The sequence below is a fragment of the Nestor notabilis genome, unplaced genomic scaffold (assembly GCF_000696875.1).
Source record: "Nestor notabilis isolate BGI_N333 unplaced genomic scaffold, ASM69687v1 scaffold367, whole genome shotgun sequence".
NCBI lineage: Eukaryota > Metazoa > Chordata > Aves > Psittaciformes > Psittacidae > Nestor > Nestor notabilis.
This window is the reverse complement of record NW_009937562.1, coordinates 69,838-86,754: the sequence shown is the minus strand read 5'-3', so window position 1 is coordinate 86,754 and position 16,917 is coordinate 69,838. Positions and strand designations below refer to the sequence as shown.

Below are 16,917 nucleotides of genomic sequence, written 5' to 3'. Positions count from 1 at the left end.
TTCCCTTCTGTTTCCCCAATGCTTTAAATGATTAGAAGTCCTGGATTTCTTTCTGGCAACCATTTATACCTAGATGCTGCAAAAATTGTTTTCTGTTTCTTGCCAAATGTAACAAAATCCTATATAAACTGCTTTAGCAAAATAAAAATAACGGCTTATAAATGGTGTTTAAATATGCATTCATTTTAACTACTGAACAAATACTGGGATAACGCCAAACAGCATGAAAGGTTGTAATTGCAGCATGATTTGAATTTCGGAGCCTAGAAATGTCAGCACTTCCAACGTGTTGTTTGACAGTGTTATTTATGTTATTTATATTAGCTAACTGAAAACAGAAACTGTGTCTTGACATAATAAATATAATAGAAAAATATTTTATTTGTACTGTTGTATAAAATATTATACAATCATATAGAATATATAGATTACATTTTAATATCAATTGTATACATATGTCATGAAATCATTTTCCCTTATCAAAGATGTAGTTTGTAAACTTCAAATAGCTCTGTATCTGTTCCTGTTGCTCTAGATGACTTTAATTAAAACAGATTTATGAAGGAGACCATTTCTGATTCATAAAAGTTATAAATTATTAAGTCACTACACTGAAACAAACAACAAACCTTTTTTAGTATTCATTACTTTTTCCTCCAACCTACTTGAAGATGTATATGTCTTCAAAATCATGCCGAGCCATTACATACAAGATAAATACAAACATGGGTGGTACATAATAGCCTTTATAAAATGAAAATCTTCTTACAAGATAGAAAACAGGTTGTTTATACGACAGGAGCAATACAAAATGACAGTTAAAGCAAAATACCAAATGCGATTCGACTTATTCAAGTCCCTTTTTATTTAAACACTTCCTTCCTTTATGTCCGGGCTATTTCCCAGAATCCCTGCTTTTCATTCCTAGTATAAAAGCCACTGATAATCCTTCTGTTATTAGTCCACATTTCACACAAATGGTCTATCACAAATAGTGAAAAAATCTTAATATTACAAAGTGTGGTGTTCTGAAAGTTAAGAAAGACGCATAATTCCAATGGAAAAATAACCTTTTATAATCTTATTTTTAGTAAACAAGAAATCTAGCATTCCTCATCAGATAACTGTGACACTCAATTATATACCATGTACTTCATCTATCCAAAATATCTTAGCATAATGCAATTATCTAGCCTTTTTTAATATATATATGTAGCAATCTATAACACAAGAAATACTTTGACATTTTACAAAGTGCATGCGTCTAAACGAGCTTTGGTACTTAGAAAAGCAAATGTTATAGCATCAGGCAAAATAAAGTGCAAAATCTAATACAGAAATTAAAATTAGCATGTAGTTGATCTGTTTACTAGATTTTAAGTACGGTGAGCCGGGTCCTATGAACTGTAGTGAAAAGGACATCAGCCAGGTCTTCCCAGTATACTGTATCTGTCTGTTTTGTTTTGTCAAACTCTTTCTCTTATTTATTTCTAAAAAACCAATAGTTTTACTTGGCAGTCACATTCCATCCAGCCTTCCGTTGCTTTTTTTTGTGTTTTTTGTTTGGTTTTTTTTTTTTACATAAGCAGCACTACTTTAGTTTACTCCCAGAATTTTAGACCAAATCCTGGTTCTTTGAAGCTACTGGAATTGAATGGCACCTCTGTCTCAAAAGACAAAGAGTATGGTCATGAGTTTTTCCTTCATTTGTTTTATACTCGTTTCTTTTAATCTAGTGAATCACACATTGAGAAGCAACATTAGTAGTTAATTATAGTGCATGTTAATTCTGGTAAGAAGTGTGTGGTACATTATCATGTACTAAAAACCTGGAGAGTATTTCCTCACACCTTTTTAAGCTAAAAGCAGGTCAAACTGAGGCTTTACACTACATCAGTCCCCTTTCAATTTCTAACATTCTCACAGTGCACTTCAAGGCTTTTTCAAAAGGAAAAAATATATACTATAGTCGACTCACCTGTGCTTAAGATTCTTGCATATTGCTGTCCTCTCTCATCCCAGCTAGTATAATTGGTAAAGTGCATTAAAAAAATCTCAGTGTGTTAAATTGTGCAGCAGACCAAGACCTGTAAAATTACTTATTCTTTTTCATTACTTGTTTGCTTGGGGTTTTTTTGTCTTGTTTTGGTTTGGTTTTGTTTTTGTTTTTTTGTTTGTTTGTTTTTGTTTTTGTTTTTTTTTTTTTGCTAGAGAACAATACCACAGCATTGCATTCACTTCAAATCGTTTTGGAAATATCATGCTTACTGATGAGAACCTCCAAGAGCCTGATTTTGGCTTTCATGTGCTTGTATTCAGAGTATTCCTCGGCCATTGGTGCCCGATCTTCTTTTTGAGGACTTCTAGGAAAAAGAAATGAAAGTGCCATCACTTTTATGAGTAAGAGAAGAAACAGTCTTTAAAATTAATTCTGCAATATCTAGTGAGGATTGGGTTGGGGTTTGTTTTTTTCTCCCAATTGTAGGTGTCTAAAGATAATTTGACAGGACCAAAAAGCTCTAATAGACAGAAATTAAATAATAATATTTAAAATACTGACTTTTCATATACCAAGTAGTTTTCATTCTTGTCAGCTGTGTAAGCATAACTACTTAATTTTCAAATATGCAGAGAAGACACCACATAATACTTTGTTACCAGAATACTACATGCCCATATCTTCTACCGTTTTCAGCAAACAAGTTAGCTAAATGAAAGGAGGATGATAAGCAAAGACTGAAAAGTAACCAATATTTATCTTTGGGTGAAAGAAACAGTGGCTTCTGGTTTTAAAACTGGCCTTTTAAAAATGACCCAACTGCCAAGTGTAATCCCTGCAGACTGACGTCCTCAGAGAGGGTCTTTAGCAGCCTCCCTTCAGCCCAGGAAACATTCCCTGGAACATCCCCAAGTCTAGACCCTCCTCAGGGATGCCAGAGGAACTAAGCAGGGAGATGGACATCTCCACAGAGACCAGACACCTCCACTGTATCTTCCAGTCTCTAGCTGCAGATTTTTTGGCCTGCTCACCTAAGAGTACCTACCCTAGCAGAACCCAACACACACATGTAGGAGCCCAGTGGGGAGAAGGAAAGGGCTTTTGTTGAGCTGGTTATTTACCTTCCTGTCTGTTTATAGAATTGTTCCTCAAACTCTCTGAGAGCTTTGCGAAGCCTTTTCTTATCTGCTCTTGTTTCTCTGAGATGTTCAAGCAGAACAGGCCTGTAAAACAGAAACAAGAACATGAAACCCTCATGTGTTTGTTTGGAAGTATTGTAAAAACTGTGGCTTTGGGTAATAAGCAGCCTGCTGCTGTGGGCCATGGCAGGCACTGCTCTGTGCCCCTAGGCATTCCATCACATCCCTCCAACTATAGATATAACTGGCTGTACCATCACATGTGATAAACAGTTGTGCACCTTTCCTTACACTACCATTCCCATGCTTCTAATAAAGTGAAAACAGCGACTCTGTGAACAACATGGGAGAAAAAGCTTTCAAGTTTGAGTCTTGCTCGTGGTCTTAAGGCTGTGTGGGATTAACGGAGTTTACAGGGCTCAGCATCTCACAGGAAATGTTTTGCTTATCTGTTACTGAATCAATAAAGTTAACATCCAAGCCCTATTCGTAAAAGCAGCTATTATCAGACGTTACTGTGATGCAGTGGAAATGCTAGTGGTGTCAAGAATCAAAATTTTTGGAGGTCATGTCAGCTGGTATTTGTAGAATAAGTTTTTAAGCAAAGAAAAAAATTCTGTCATGACATATGCAGCTGTTTGGGGTTTTTTTTTCATAATAACAAAATTCACAGAAATATCTTCCCAGCATTTGTGAGCAAACTATTACATACATAGTTGAGTTACTTAGAAAACCAAGATATTTTTATTTACTCTCAATTTTGGTAGAGCCTAGTCAACTTCATTTATGCATCTAAGAGCTCCCAACCAAAAAAACAATAAAAAGATACCATCCATAAGCTGTGAGAACATGTCTGCTCCTGGAAGGCATATTGTCCAACAAGTTGCAGGGCTGAGTGATAAAAGCCCATGTGCATCTTGAGATCTGCTGTCTCATGCAACCAGAAATTCTTAACTACAATTCAGAAGGGGGGGCTTTATTTGAGTTTTATTATGGAAGGTAGGAGAGTGGTGCTAAGTTTTCTGGGCATCCAGACACTAGTAAATATTCTTATGCAAGGAAGAAATTGATTTTACACACATTCAGTGGCCTCCCACACGACTGATCCTTCATTCATCCCACCTGTTGCCATTTGTACACCTCGTGTCTGGCCTTTTTCCATCGCTCACACTGTCAGTCCCAGCACACACACAGAAGCAGACTACCCTGCTTGGCCAAACTGTGAGTTGTTTTATGACTGCTTTGTAGGAACGCAAGTAGCTAGGTATCTAAAAATTTTGCAGCAATTATAAATAGGTCTGCACATATTTACTATGTCATTACATTGTACCTACCGCTCTCTATATGTAGTTACTTCTCCTACCTGCTTACTTCCCTTCACGGACTTGGCACTAAGGTTTGAATAAATAGCTCAAACCACATGCAGGCTGCCCAAACAACAAATATCCTCTGCCTCTTTTCTCCAGTAAGAAAACATTTAACCACTTGTTTGGTATAGAACATTCCCATGCAATATGTATGGATCATGTTTAAGTTACAAAGTCTACATGAAATATTTTAAAACGTTTGGGGAAAAAAAATAGAACCTACATTGTTGCCTCATGTAAATTGGACATAGACAAGGCTGTTTGCCTGAAAACCTTCTTTTCGTCCAGAGGTGAAACATATGCAGGCTCACTCTCCTCCTGGACGTAACACAGGTGCTCGTCAACTGGGAGGCAAGATATTGGACCAAATGATAACTCATGGCTGCTTTGAGAATGGTCTTCATCTGAGTCTTCCTCCTCCTGCTTGTAAAATAATGTAAAGCATTATTAAATTAGTTGTTTACATTATGATACTAACAATGAATAGGATGACAATGTAAAGAATTAGGATCTAAATTCCTAGGTGTATTCATTGAAATAGATTACACATATTGAAAGCTTCACCCAGGTCTGCCCAAGATTGTTCATGAGAGCTCTCCTTGGGCTCACTGAGTTACTGTGTATTGTCCACTGAGGCTAAAAAGGACAGAAGTTAGCCCTGCTTCTGGCTATCTCCAGCAAGCAATTTATTTCTGTTTACTCAAAAGCCTTTCTAAGTAAGTGGCAAAGATTTAAAGAACGTTCTGTATTTATGTAAGCAGTGCAGTCTTGCTGGAACTTGTGCTCCTCTTATATACCATCTACTGTTTGTATTATGCCCAGAAATTCTGCCTGTAACAAGAGCTGGAGGTAGAGATTCCATGGTTTTATATCTACAAACATTAACTACCAAAATAGAGTGATGTTCACTGTCTTCCTCATGTTCCCTCATCCTCAGAAGAAAAGTTGAGCTTTTGAAACTAAGGCTTAAACATAAAAACTCCATGGAGCAAAGCTGCTAAGAAGTAACACAAGGGAACTTCGGTGAAATTTTTAAATAAAATGTCCACGTGTACAGAGGTCTACACTGGGATTTTTCAAAGAAATCTAAAGCTCCACTGTCACCTAACAAGACAATAGTTCATAATTTTTAAAAACAACCCATCCCCAGTTACTATAAGTATTTTTGGTAGGCATGCTAATTAACTTCCAAATATAGCCAGATTCCATTACTTCTACTCACAGTGAGACCAGCATTGTTACATTATATTGATATATTATCAAAGTACTACAAATTATATTTATGTGCTACATGATTGATAAAGACATTGTCAATAAAATATAGAACATCATAGATATAGTGACACCATAGTGCTTCATGGACACAGACAGATAGGTTTCATTCTGTGTTGCGTATGTTAGCCATAATGGAGAACTAACACCAGCCTTTGATCTCTTACCCAGCGACTTGAAGTGATTGCCTCAGAAACCACTGCCACACCTCGCTTTAACCAATATCAGTATATCTGTTGCTGCCAAACTGCCATACAGGTACAAACCAAACACAGCATTTAGTATGTTTTATTGACAATGGTTATGATTTCTTCCCACTTACAATTGTTGTAATCAAAGATGGAGTTACAAGAAGCTTCTTGATAATTCTGTATCTGTCGTAAAGAGGTTTCATGAGGTTCTTTTCTTGCTTAGTTACCTAAAGAGAAATCATAACAAAATATATGCCTCCAAAATAAAAAATACACAAATTTTGCTCCTGTAAAGCTGTTAGAAGAATATGACCTGATGTGTATTTTGCTACCATAGATATTTCATGGGACCTGTAATCTCATCCATGCAATTTCTATAAAGGAAAATGGCGATCTGTTTTCTAATGGACATACCCAGTGCAGATTCCTCACTTCCTTGCACCACATGGCCTAGGCAGAGGGTAAATTATTCTCTGTCTCTTTCTGAAGATGCTAATAGTCATAAAGGTGAAGATATGCTTCAACTGTGCCTTGCACTGGTATCTCACTTAATTAGCTCTAATAATGGCAGCAGGCTAGCTACAGCAACGTGACAGTCTCCCTGGGACAATATACTCAGCAGACCAGGGGGACAGCTGCAAGTGCAGCTTTACAGCCTCAGCAAGTGAGCTGGCTCCATGTAAAATTGCTGTGTGCATCCCTTGCTGGAACTGCATTCCAGAATCGGGATTAACTGCCTATTCATTTAGTGGGCATTTTTATGGGCACTAGGAGCAAGGATTTGGAGAAGAATTTTATTTTAGAGCAGGTATTAAGAGACTGATCCAGCCACAAATGTTTGTAAGTATAAAAATAAATGTTATGGAAACTAGCTGTGCAGTAGACCAACTTACTGTATTTAGGAAAAAAAGAGCAAATCCCACAAGAATCAAAAAACAAACAAACAGAAAAACAACATGTTCTCCAGTGAGTAAATGCCAAAACAGTAGTTTGCAAACTAGTTCACTGTCAGCCCCTGCTCCTCAACTCACATGCCTATCAGCACACACGGGGTATAATTTCACTGTCTTTTGGCACTGCGGCACTGCATTGAAGCCCAGCTACACACGCTCAGATGAGTGAACAAACAGCAGGTTTGAAGAGACAGACTGGCTGACAGTATGGACAATAGTCCAGAATTGTGCAGAAACAGGTAGGTACCTGATCAGCAGGAGCAAGGATGACAGCAGACAAATGCAGATTGATGACACTGCTTGTTTCTGGTTGAGTGAGTAGTTAGGAACTATTCCTAGGGCCACGCTTCACCAGGGAATGTCAGGGCTTGCCTAGGCAACCAGTCCACTTCTTTTCCCCAGTCTTCATGTTCATTTGATTGTAACACATACGAGCTTCAGGAAATGCCATACAAGCCAGAACAGATTTTTTTTGTTTAAAACCTTGTGAGTGCCCTCTCCATCTGAGTTTGCTTAGGTAAGTCTGGATAAAGATGGTGTTCAACCATACTATACATCAGCAGGACAAACATTATCACGAGTGCTCTCCACTCCTTCAATGCTGCTGTAACCAGAATACTCAGAACATGCAGCAACTTGATCATTTTTTTCTGATAGGTTCTCTTTTTGTATTCCTAAAGAAAGTTTCTACAATAACTGTGACATTGTCTAGGAATTTTGCTGTTTGCTTAAAAAAAACCCAGCAAAACCAAAACAAAGCAAAAACACAACAAACCACCAATGCTCTTGCATAATTGGCTAAATTTCTGGTTATTTTCATGGAAATCCAGTACACTCCATTCAAATTAACCTTTTATGCTATGGTGTGATATCTGTTAAATAATAAGCCATGTTATGGATTCCTAGATCAAACATCCAAAGTAGGGAATGTTCAAGTGTTGTCGTATAAGCCCAGCCGGTAACTCAGAACCATTCAGCCACTCTCTCACTCCCCGCCTTGGTCCCCTCCCCGCTCCCAGAGGGATGGGGAGGAGAATCGGAGGAATGTAACTCCCACGGGTTGAGATAACAGCTCTCCAGTAACTAAGGTATAATACAAACCACTGCTGCTACCAATAATAATGGTAAGAGGAATAACAAGGGGAGAGGACACAACCGCTCACCACCCGCCGACCGATACCCAGCCCGACCTGAGCAGTGATCTGGGCCTTCCGGGTAACTCCCCCCAGTTTCTATACTGGGCATGACGTGCTGTGGTATGGAATACCCCTTTGGCCAGTTTGGGTCAGGTGTCCTGTCTCTGCTTCCTCCTGGCTTCTTGTGCCCATCCTCGCTGCCAGAGCATGAGAGACCGAAAAGTCCTTGATCAGGGTAAGCATTACTTAGCAACACCTAAAACATCAGTGTGTTATCAGCATTGCTAGACTAAATTTGAAAACCCAGCACTGCACCACCTAAGAGGAAGGAGAAAAATAACTGCTACAGCTGAAACCAGGACCTGAGGCCTCAGCAGTCAATATTCCAGTATTGCAAAAATCCATTTTCTGCACTGGGATGCCTCTTTGGTAGCAGAGAGGCACCTGTTTTGTGAGCTAATGTCATGGGAGTGCCTCTACCTGGGCACTCATTGATTTGCCTTCTCCAAGTCGCCATCCCCTGGCTTTTACAGCCTGTGCAAGATTCCCTAGCAGGTATGTCTTTCTTGTGCCCCTCCAGCTCTGAACTGTGTACAGGGCCTGTGCTGGTCACTGAGTGTGGGTCTCGCTGGCCTCACTCTCCAGCTGCACTTGGTGCCCAGGATGCATGCAGACTCTTCACGCCTTTCCCTCAGGAAAATACTGTCAAATAGATACAAAGATTAAAACTTGCTTCTCTAAGAGACATGATTATTTAAGCATGCAACCTTGTGTGGAGCATCTTCAGATTGCTTGTTCATTTTCAACAACAAAAAAAAGGATGTAAAAATCTTGCCTAACTTCAGTTTCCTTGCTTTAAATTCTTGCCTGTCCCTGATCTTTGTGTGACCTTAAGTCACAGCTGTTTGGCAGACCTACGGTTCCCTCATGACAGCTTAGTATCACTGATCAACTCTTCTCTTATGCGGTTAGCATCCTCTTGTTTAGCTGGTTATTCATCTCCTTCTCCTCCTTTCTCCTTGAGGAGAAACAGCTTCTCTGAACCCCACTCTGCAAAGCCTGACCTAGTATTTTCTTTTCTTTGAATCTTCAAATCTCTTTTATCTCTATATAGCACTAATAACTCAATTTCATCTTTGTTCTCCTTCTTAGGAAATATTATTTCTTCATACACTTGCTATATATTCTCTGTCTCCCTCAGCTCTCACTCCAAGCCCAAAGAAGATGGACAAGAATTATTTTATCCAAGACGCAGAGAGATCAGACTCATATCCCAGTAATATTAACAGCTGACATGTTTTTTGGACACGTGCTGGTGCCATTCCTTTTTCCTCTACCACAACAATTATAAGTCAAAACCAGAAACAGTCATAAGAATACAGACATGGACATCAAACAGGAATTCCTCAGTTGTGCGTAGACAAATTTTCAACTCATCATCTCACCAATGGTGGCAATTCTTTGGTTTGTACCTACATTCAGCAATGAAGTCTCTTGAAAGAATTTTAATTTATAAGTGCTGCTGTGAAATAAGGGAAAATGTGGATGACAGGTCCTGTCATTCATGTCTCAGCCGGTGCTCTATAAGCCTTTTACCACTGCTACACATTCTAACTTTTCATACATCACAGCAGTTACCGCATGCATGAGCCAAGTCTGCTATGGCTATATAATCCGCCACTTTTATCGCAAAATCCTGCAACTTCCAATCATGAAGAGAGATACAGGGCCACTTGGAACTTGCCTTTTTAATTGATTTTTTTAAATACAAACCAAATTCATCAGTATCAGGCAATAACATATATACCTGAACATTAGTCTGAAATAATTAAAATTATGTTAATCGTGTAAATTAATCTAAATATATTTCATATATGAGTAAAAAATATTTGTTAGAGAAGTTAGGTAATTTTTAATTTACCTATCTTTCCATGGTATACTTACAGGTTGTCCATGAATAGTCTCAAAATACAGTAGACATTTCTGAAGACTGATTTTTTCCAAAGCCATTTGCTTTTTTGTCATATCCTATTTAAAAAAGTTATTTATAAGATTATGAGTCAGGATTTCATGACAAGGGTACAGGTACGTATTTGCTTAATAATCTATTCTCCGCAGATAAACATTAATAATGAATTCTGTTTCTGTCAGCACTGAGGTCATGGGGACTTGGCATTAACCTAGCAAGAACAGAGTCTAAATTTACATGACTGAAGTTTTAAATTAATCAAAGTACACGTTACTGTCTGAAAGCCTAATGCAAAGCTGATGAGAGCTATGGAGATACTCTACTGATTAAAGTAGGCTTTAGGTTAGGTGTTTCCCAGCAGAAAACACACTGCATTTACTGTGTCTGGCCAAAGTGCACTCCTTGAGGTCTGAACTTGGGTTCTTTCTTCTGAAGAAAGATGCATGAATAAAAATCTACTGAAAGGCTGGAACCTTATTTTTCTTAACTGTTATTATACAAAGATATAATATTTGGTTGCCTCAATTTCTTTCAAAGTTACTATTCTATGAAAGTAATTTAACAAGCTTAAAGTCAGGAAGCAGTTTTAGGCTATTGATAGAACACTTCATCCTAGGCTGGAAAGTTTCCAAGAGTATAAACTATGGTCTCAGTCAATAAGGCAAGAAGCTTTGTGTGTCACTCAGAGCCTGCATCTGAAAAATTTTTTTATAATACTGGTTGACAGAAAGTCTAAACAAGCAGAGGTTTTTGCTTCAATATCATTGCCAAATTGCATGCACATGAGGTATATCTCATCAATTGGGTTTTGAAAAGGCAGGTTCACAAAAGATCACTGCAGCAGATGAGTAGAAGGTTACACAGATTTTAGTGCAGTACTTTCCTAAACCATTTTCCAATGTTTAAGTAGCACTTACGAATAATCACTGTAGCAGAAAACTAAAGAAATATTTTTCTCATCCATCTTAGGAATAAATTAATTAATGAGATCTGTATGTTAGTAACTTCTACTTGCCAGGTCAGTTCATAAATCATAGATAGCATTCCCTGTTATATATTAAATATGATGTAGTTGTAGCAAATGAGAACAACCACCATTCTAGAGAAAATCATAGAAACTTGCAAAAACAGAGAGGACATAACTCAACTTTTTAATTTTTCATCAAAAAAGAGAAACAGATTTACCTCAGCTTGTAAGGGATGAAGAACCGAAAGCTTCAGCTATGCAAACACGACACATTTACAGAGTGGAATGATAGATTCACAATGAAATCCCTAAATATCTAACCATTGTGATGCTATGTGAATAACAACAAATGCTGAGCCTACTAGAGAAAGGTGCTATCTCTAAAATGAAATGGAAGAATAATCTGATCAGCCAGCAGGAAATTACAGCTGAAGAGTACACATCTGTAGAACCGCTATGGGGAAGCTGCAGAAAGTGCAGCCCTTTCGTAACAATGGGAACGAAGGCAGGCTTTCTCCCTCTGCTTCCTTCTTGCTCTGCTGAAGACCTAACACTGCAGTTGATTTCTGTTCAAAAATAACAATATGAATCACTGGTACCAGAAAGAAGAATGTTGATTTTTCATCAATGCAGTTTGTCAGTGTTGGTGATTTATCAGAATATGTACAGGTGTCTGCTGCAAGGAGCCCACAATTTAACTGGTATTGCTCTCCTCTCTCTCTTTCCCCCTATTCCCAAAAAGATCTGCTCCTGACACTTGCATATTTTCATCTGGGCTGGAACAGCAAGAAGCACATGAAACTAATGTCCTTTTCCACAGTCTCTGCCAGGCATGACAGATCTGTATGAATGAAGGCCAAACGTTCGGAGGACAGCTCATCCACCATAACGAAGTAATGCGAAGAACAGTGGAGCTGGGAGCTGAGGGGGGAGCACAGTGCCTTTCTGCAGAAAGTTGATGTCTAGGTCTTTGTATTGACAACTTGCAGAAGTGTTTTTAATAATTAGCCTCTACTTTTTAAAACGACATCAAGCGCAGAAGAAGGAATGCTTTTCTGATATCAAAGGAGCGCCTTGTTACTAGCTACAGCAGGAACAAAACCTTTTTTGTTTGCTGCCAAAATGCAAAACCAGTGCAGAACCACTAATCACATTTTGCCTTGAAGGTCTGCATGAGTTAATCACTCCAAAACTCTGTCATTCACATGAAGAGAAGGAACTGCTAACTAGAATGCAGGATTATTGTAAAGTAGCTCATTTGTTTATTTATAACTAATGCAAGGTTAATTCTTTCAAAACCTATTAAGCCTGGAGCAGCTGAACGGTTAGGAGGAAACGGGGTGATCGTTAATATTGATTTTACACATGAGAAACGATCTCAAAAGGGTTTGACATTTGGGCCTATTTCATTAGCAATCTCAAGACAGTTTATATTCAGCTAAGTTTGAAAGGGATGATAATTTCAGAATCAGAGAAGGCAGGCGAAATCACAAAGTACAGAATTATCTGAGACATCTTAGGACTGTAGGCTGCATACAACAGCAGAAACTTCAATGCTAATTAAATAAAAACACTGCTTTGTAGCCAAGGAGAAGATGAACTGAAGCCGATCAATAATGAGAGGACAGATGCATAAAGACAGTCAGTCTGAGAAAAACTTCGAGAGACAGACTGCAAATGCTCAAACTAAACATAAGGCAGAAGTTATTTGCTGCACTTAAGGAAAGACAAAGGAACACACACACACACAAATGAAATAAAGCTCAAGTTGTAGTTTGGTTTTCAAAACTCAGGACAAAGGCACACAAAATATTGTATTAAGTTGTCTTCCTCACTAGATAGTTCCCTGAATGATTATGCCTTTTAAACTCACTGCTGTTTTCCCAGGCAGAAAATACAAACTCTGGGGATAGGCAGTATCATAGTGAGGACTGGGCCTGGCCAAGGCCTCTCATTCTCAGAGGCAGCATTTTGTTTCCATTCAGGCACTGAGTCTGGGTTCCCACGGCTTGCTATGTCTGCCGCAAGGGTTGTGTGGTAGCAGCTTCTAACACAAAAGCAGTAAGAAAAATTTTAAGGGAAGGCAACAAGTGACATGACACGTTCATAGAACAGTGACTGTTTCCTTCAGCTGAAGATCAGGCCAAGTCTGACTGTAGCCCCACTGTGAAAGGCCATGTTTGCTGGTGAACCACAGCAGAGCACTGCAGGGCTGCTTCTCCTCCTCGGTGTGACTGAGGCACCAATTACATGCCCAGCCATTAAACATTCAGATTGGCTTAAAAGTCAGGAGCTGGGGTTTGGATTTGGGGTTTGGGGATTTGGTGGGGTTTTTGAATAGTATGATTCAAATTACATCTATTTGCCTTTCGGCTCCTGAACAGGATCCTACATTCATGGTCTTAATCTTTTTTTTTCTGAAGCCTTGTACCTAAAAATGAGGTGAACTGTTTAGATAAATTGCCAGCTCCCAGCACAAGGAGCTAGTGACACAAACAGTAACAGGTGCCAAGCCCTTTCTGGGTTACTGAATCATTCACAGGCCAACCCCAATTTTCTCTGCGTCTTCTCATTCAATAAATTTACTCACAGGCTTTTTTGTGAGAGGGGTTTTTTGTCCCTCTATTTCGTATTCAGATCTTACGTTTTTTCCTTTTTAAACATACTGGGTGGCTCAGGCTTTTACTCTGTGCCTCTCTTAAGGACACATTCTCTTATTTTTATTTAAGCAGGGCCTTAGAGGTTTTCCACAGCTGAACTTCAGGGGAGAACTTGGCAGGCTTTTATGGAAACGCTATCCTTGACCAAAATAACTAAATCTTAAATCTTGAAAGAAGAAACATGCACCTCCTATTAGTTTACTATTAATCTAGCTCAGATTCTGGTACAGGATCTAAATGTTATATACGAAATAAAATGGTGCACATAAAAAATATCTACAGTAACACTGAAGTTGCCTGTAGCTGAAATGAAGACTTTGATCTGCTGTAACCTGAAGATACCCTTGATTCATTTCATCTCCTCAGTGCTATAAGGTTCATTCTCCTCTGATTCATAATTAAAAAACAATCTTTTTTAATGTTATACTTAAGTACCAACAAAATACATAATTTTGAAATAGATCTTTTTGACTTCATATTATTCATTTTCAAGCCTCTATTCCATAGCGATTACCTAGAACTATTACCAAACACCTCTGCTACAGGTAGTTTTCTCAAAACAAGTTCTTTCCACAGGAATACAAGAAGAAAATAAGTAAGATCTTAAAAAATATCTTAAAATACTAAATATCTAAACATTTAATTTGCATTTACAGAATTCTCTGTGAGAATACTTCAAGCCACTGCACAGATTTAGGGGGTTCTCTTTTAGAAAATCAGAAGTGTAATTAATCAAAAAAATGAGTGGGACAGAAACCCACACCCAACTTATAAGAGATTTTTCCTGGCCAGGATTTCCTCATGGCATCTGTTTTGCTGTCATTTCATCTCACCCCTTGCATAATTAGAGAACAAAAACAACTGAAAATAGTATAGTACAGTCTGCACTGTTGGGATTTTAGGACTACAAACAGAACAGCGTGGTTTTGTTGTCATCCTTTGTTTTCTAACAGAGGATTCTGGTTATGAAACACTTTTTCCATCTCAGGTTTTCAAAAACAGTAGTTTATAAAAAGAAATTATTAAAAAATCAGTCATGTATGCAGAGCTCAAGATCTCAGAAACACAGCATCATTATACATAGTTCTATATAGCAACTAAGAACAAAGAATAGAAGAAAACAAAACAAACAAACGAAAACTTATCTGCTGGATATTTTTTGCTACTGAAATCCACCTAGAATCAATTCATTGTCTTGCTCAAGAATAGCAACATCATTTGACAGCAAAAATAGTCAAAAAAGTACTATTCTTACGAACAATGTGTTTTGCAGAACAGCTTCCGGCAGACCCTATACCACGCCAGGAGTGTGAAGGTACAGCAGGATTTTAAAATATGTACTAATTTAAAAACAAAAATATATTGCCCAGCCAACCAAGCATGTTTCATGGAATATTGCTCCTACATTTAGAACAATAATTGAGAATGTGGAAGAGCAGAGGCAGTATCGGGTCAGAAGGGCAAAGCAGACTGGATGGTCGTGTTATCCATGTGATCTTAGTGCAGTGCTATCTACTGACTGGGCAGAGGCTCTCAGCATTTCTCAGGTGAAAGGGTAAATTCAGGAACGTTTTTAGTCACACAGTTTCTGTGGACTGAAGGTAGGAATGCTTTTGCTGACACCATCTTCAATACACTGGAATACACACCTACTGCACACACAACCTCAAGTAGGCAGGTTTCGGCAGTGCCTGACAAACAGTTTTGTACGTGCATCTCCACTGAGCACTATTTGGAAACCCCTTTTGCACCTCTTTTTCTGAGCAACTCTTGACAGAAAAGTAGACTTCAGAAAACTGCACTAGAGTTCCCATCTTGTTTGAGAGAAAATGCACTGCAGTGCCAGAAGTCATAGGATGCACACGCACCAGCATACCCTGAGACAGCTACACGCTAATTAATATCTGCCTCAGATGATAATGGTCTGAAAGAAACAGCCATAATTTCTTAAATACCTTAATAGTCTCAGGAAGATTAAAGTGTTGTCTTTTCTCCTTTAATCGTCTCAATACACTGTCCATGGTTTCTTCTACTGAGGGAGCTGGTTCCATGATTGTGGCCTCCTGTGTCCCAGCCTCTTTGGAGGTCCCAGTGCTTTCGCTATGATCATTTCTTTGGAGTGGTCTGGAGGTACAGTTTTGCTCTTCTGACATTCTTAGTTTCAGCTCTGAAAGGTGAATTACTTGGTAAGTAAATAAATTAGAAATAGTTGCAAAGAAGTTTCCTCCAACACTACGAGAAAAAAAAAATCCTATTTCTTGCATGCAATTATGTATTTCTCTTTTTCCTCCCAGCCCATCTTTGACATAAAAGGTGAGAACTGAAGAGGCACTGGGTTAAAAAGTGGGGCGTGGGTAGGAGAATCAGTGCAGAATTTCTGTGAGAATGAGGTTAGGAAAGGGGCTTAAAAGGACAAATAGGCCTTAAGAATATTTGTGGAAGTAAGGGGTTATGGGAGCAGAAGTCTCTCTCCCCCCCTCTTCTTCTCACCAAACCCATACACTCTCAATTGATTTGATGTCTGGATAAGTGAAAACATGTCCGTGCATTCTGTGGGAATTGTTGTCTAAGGATGCAGTCCTTCATGGGCACCTTCCTGGACAAGAGGCAGCATCTCCGCAGGCACCTGCCACACTCTCACTCCATCTGTGCTTGCCTGCCCTCCTGTGCTGCTGTGCAAGTGAGGAGAGCAAAGGCCCTCACCTGAGCAGGGCTGAGGAGCCCAAACTCTGTCACAGAGCCCACCATACCAGCTGCCAGGCTGGTGGAGCCATGTACTCCAGGTCTGCATAACCAATTTCACTCTTCTCTAGTGGAATTTAAACCATAACCCTCCCTTCCAGAGGCTGCATTGCTATCCCAGCCAGGCTGCTGAGCTGGTCCTTACAAGGAGAATCAGACACTTTGTTTCAAGGACTTCCCTTGGCTGAAGAGTACCTGAGCAACCCAGCAGAAGATGTAGAGGTTACAGTTTAGCCTAGCTTCCCAGTCAGCAACCTGCCTGGATTCAGTAAAGTGTGTAAATATATTAGCTTGACACCAAGCCAAAGACCATGGAGCTCTAAAGACCTGCACAGAGCAACGGGGAAATTGAATAAAGGTTGTAATTAGCTCACATAAACCTGGGCTTTGTACCTATCATATGCCCGGCTGGTGAAGGACTGTGGGCAAGGCAGGAGACTGATAACTCCAAATATGTTAAATTTATTGAAATCTGCGCAGAAAGAGTAATAAAATTTTTCAGTTGTGACAGTATAAGGATAC

The 16,917-nt window shown here is 38.9% G+C and overlaps 1 protein-coding gene across 1 annotated transcript in view; it reads right to left on the bottom strand.

Moving 5' to 3' along the window:
- Positions 1-2,239: 2,239 nt before the first annotated feature.
- The window catches only part of FAM13C (family with sequence similarity 13, member C), a 52,684-nt gene continuing 38,006 nt past the window's right edge, over positions 2,240-16,917 (bottom strand). Inside the window, exons 9-12 of the mRNA XM_010018865.1 lie at positions 6,100-6,195; positions 4,729-4,928; positions 3,121-3,222; positions 2,240-2,363 (exon numbers count right to left, since the gene is read on the bottom strand). Of these exons, the coding sequence (XP_010017167.1) occupies positions 2,240-2,363; positions 3,121-3,222; positions 4,729-4,928; positions 6,100-6,195 (522 nt within the window). The remainder of the gene's footprint in view (positions 2,364-3,120; positions 3,223-4,728; positions 4,929-6,099; positions 6,196-16,917) is intronic.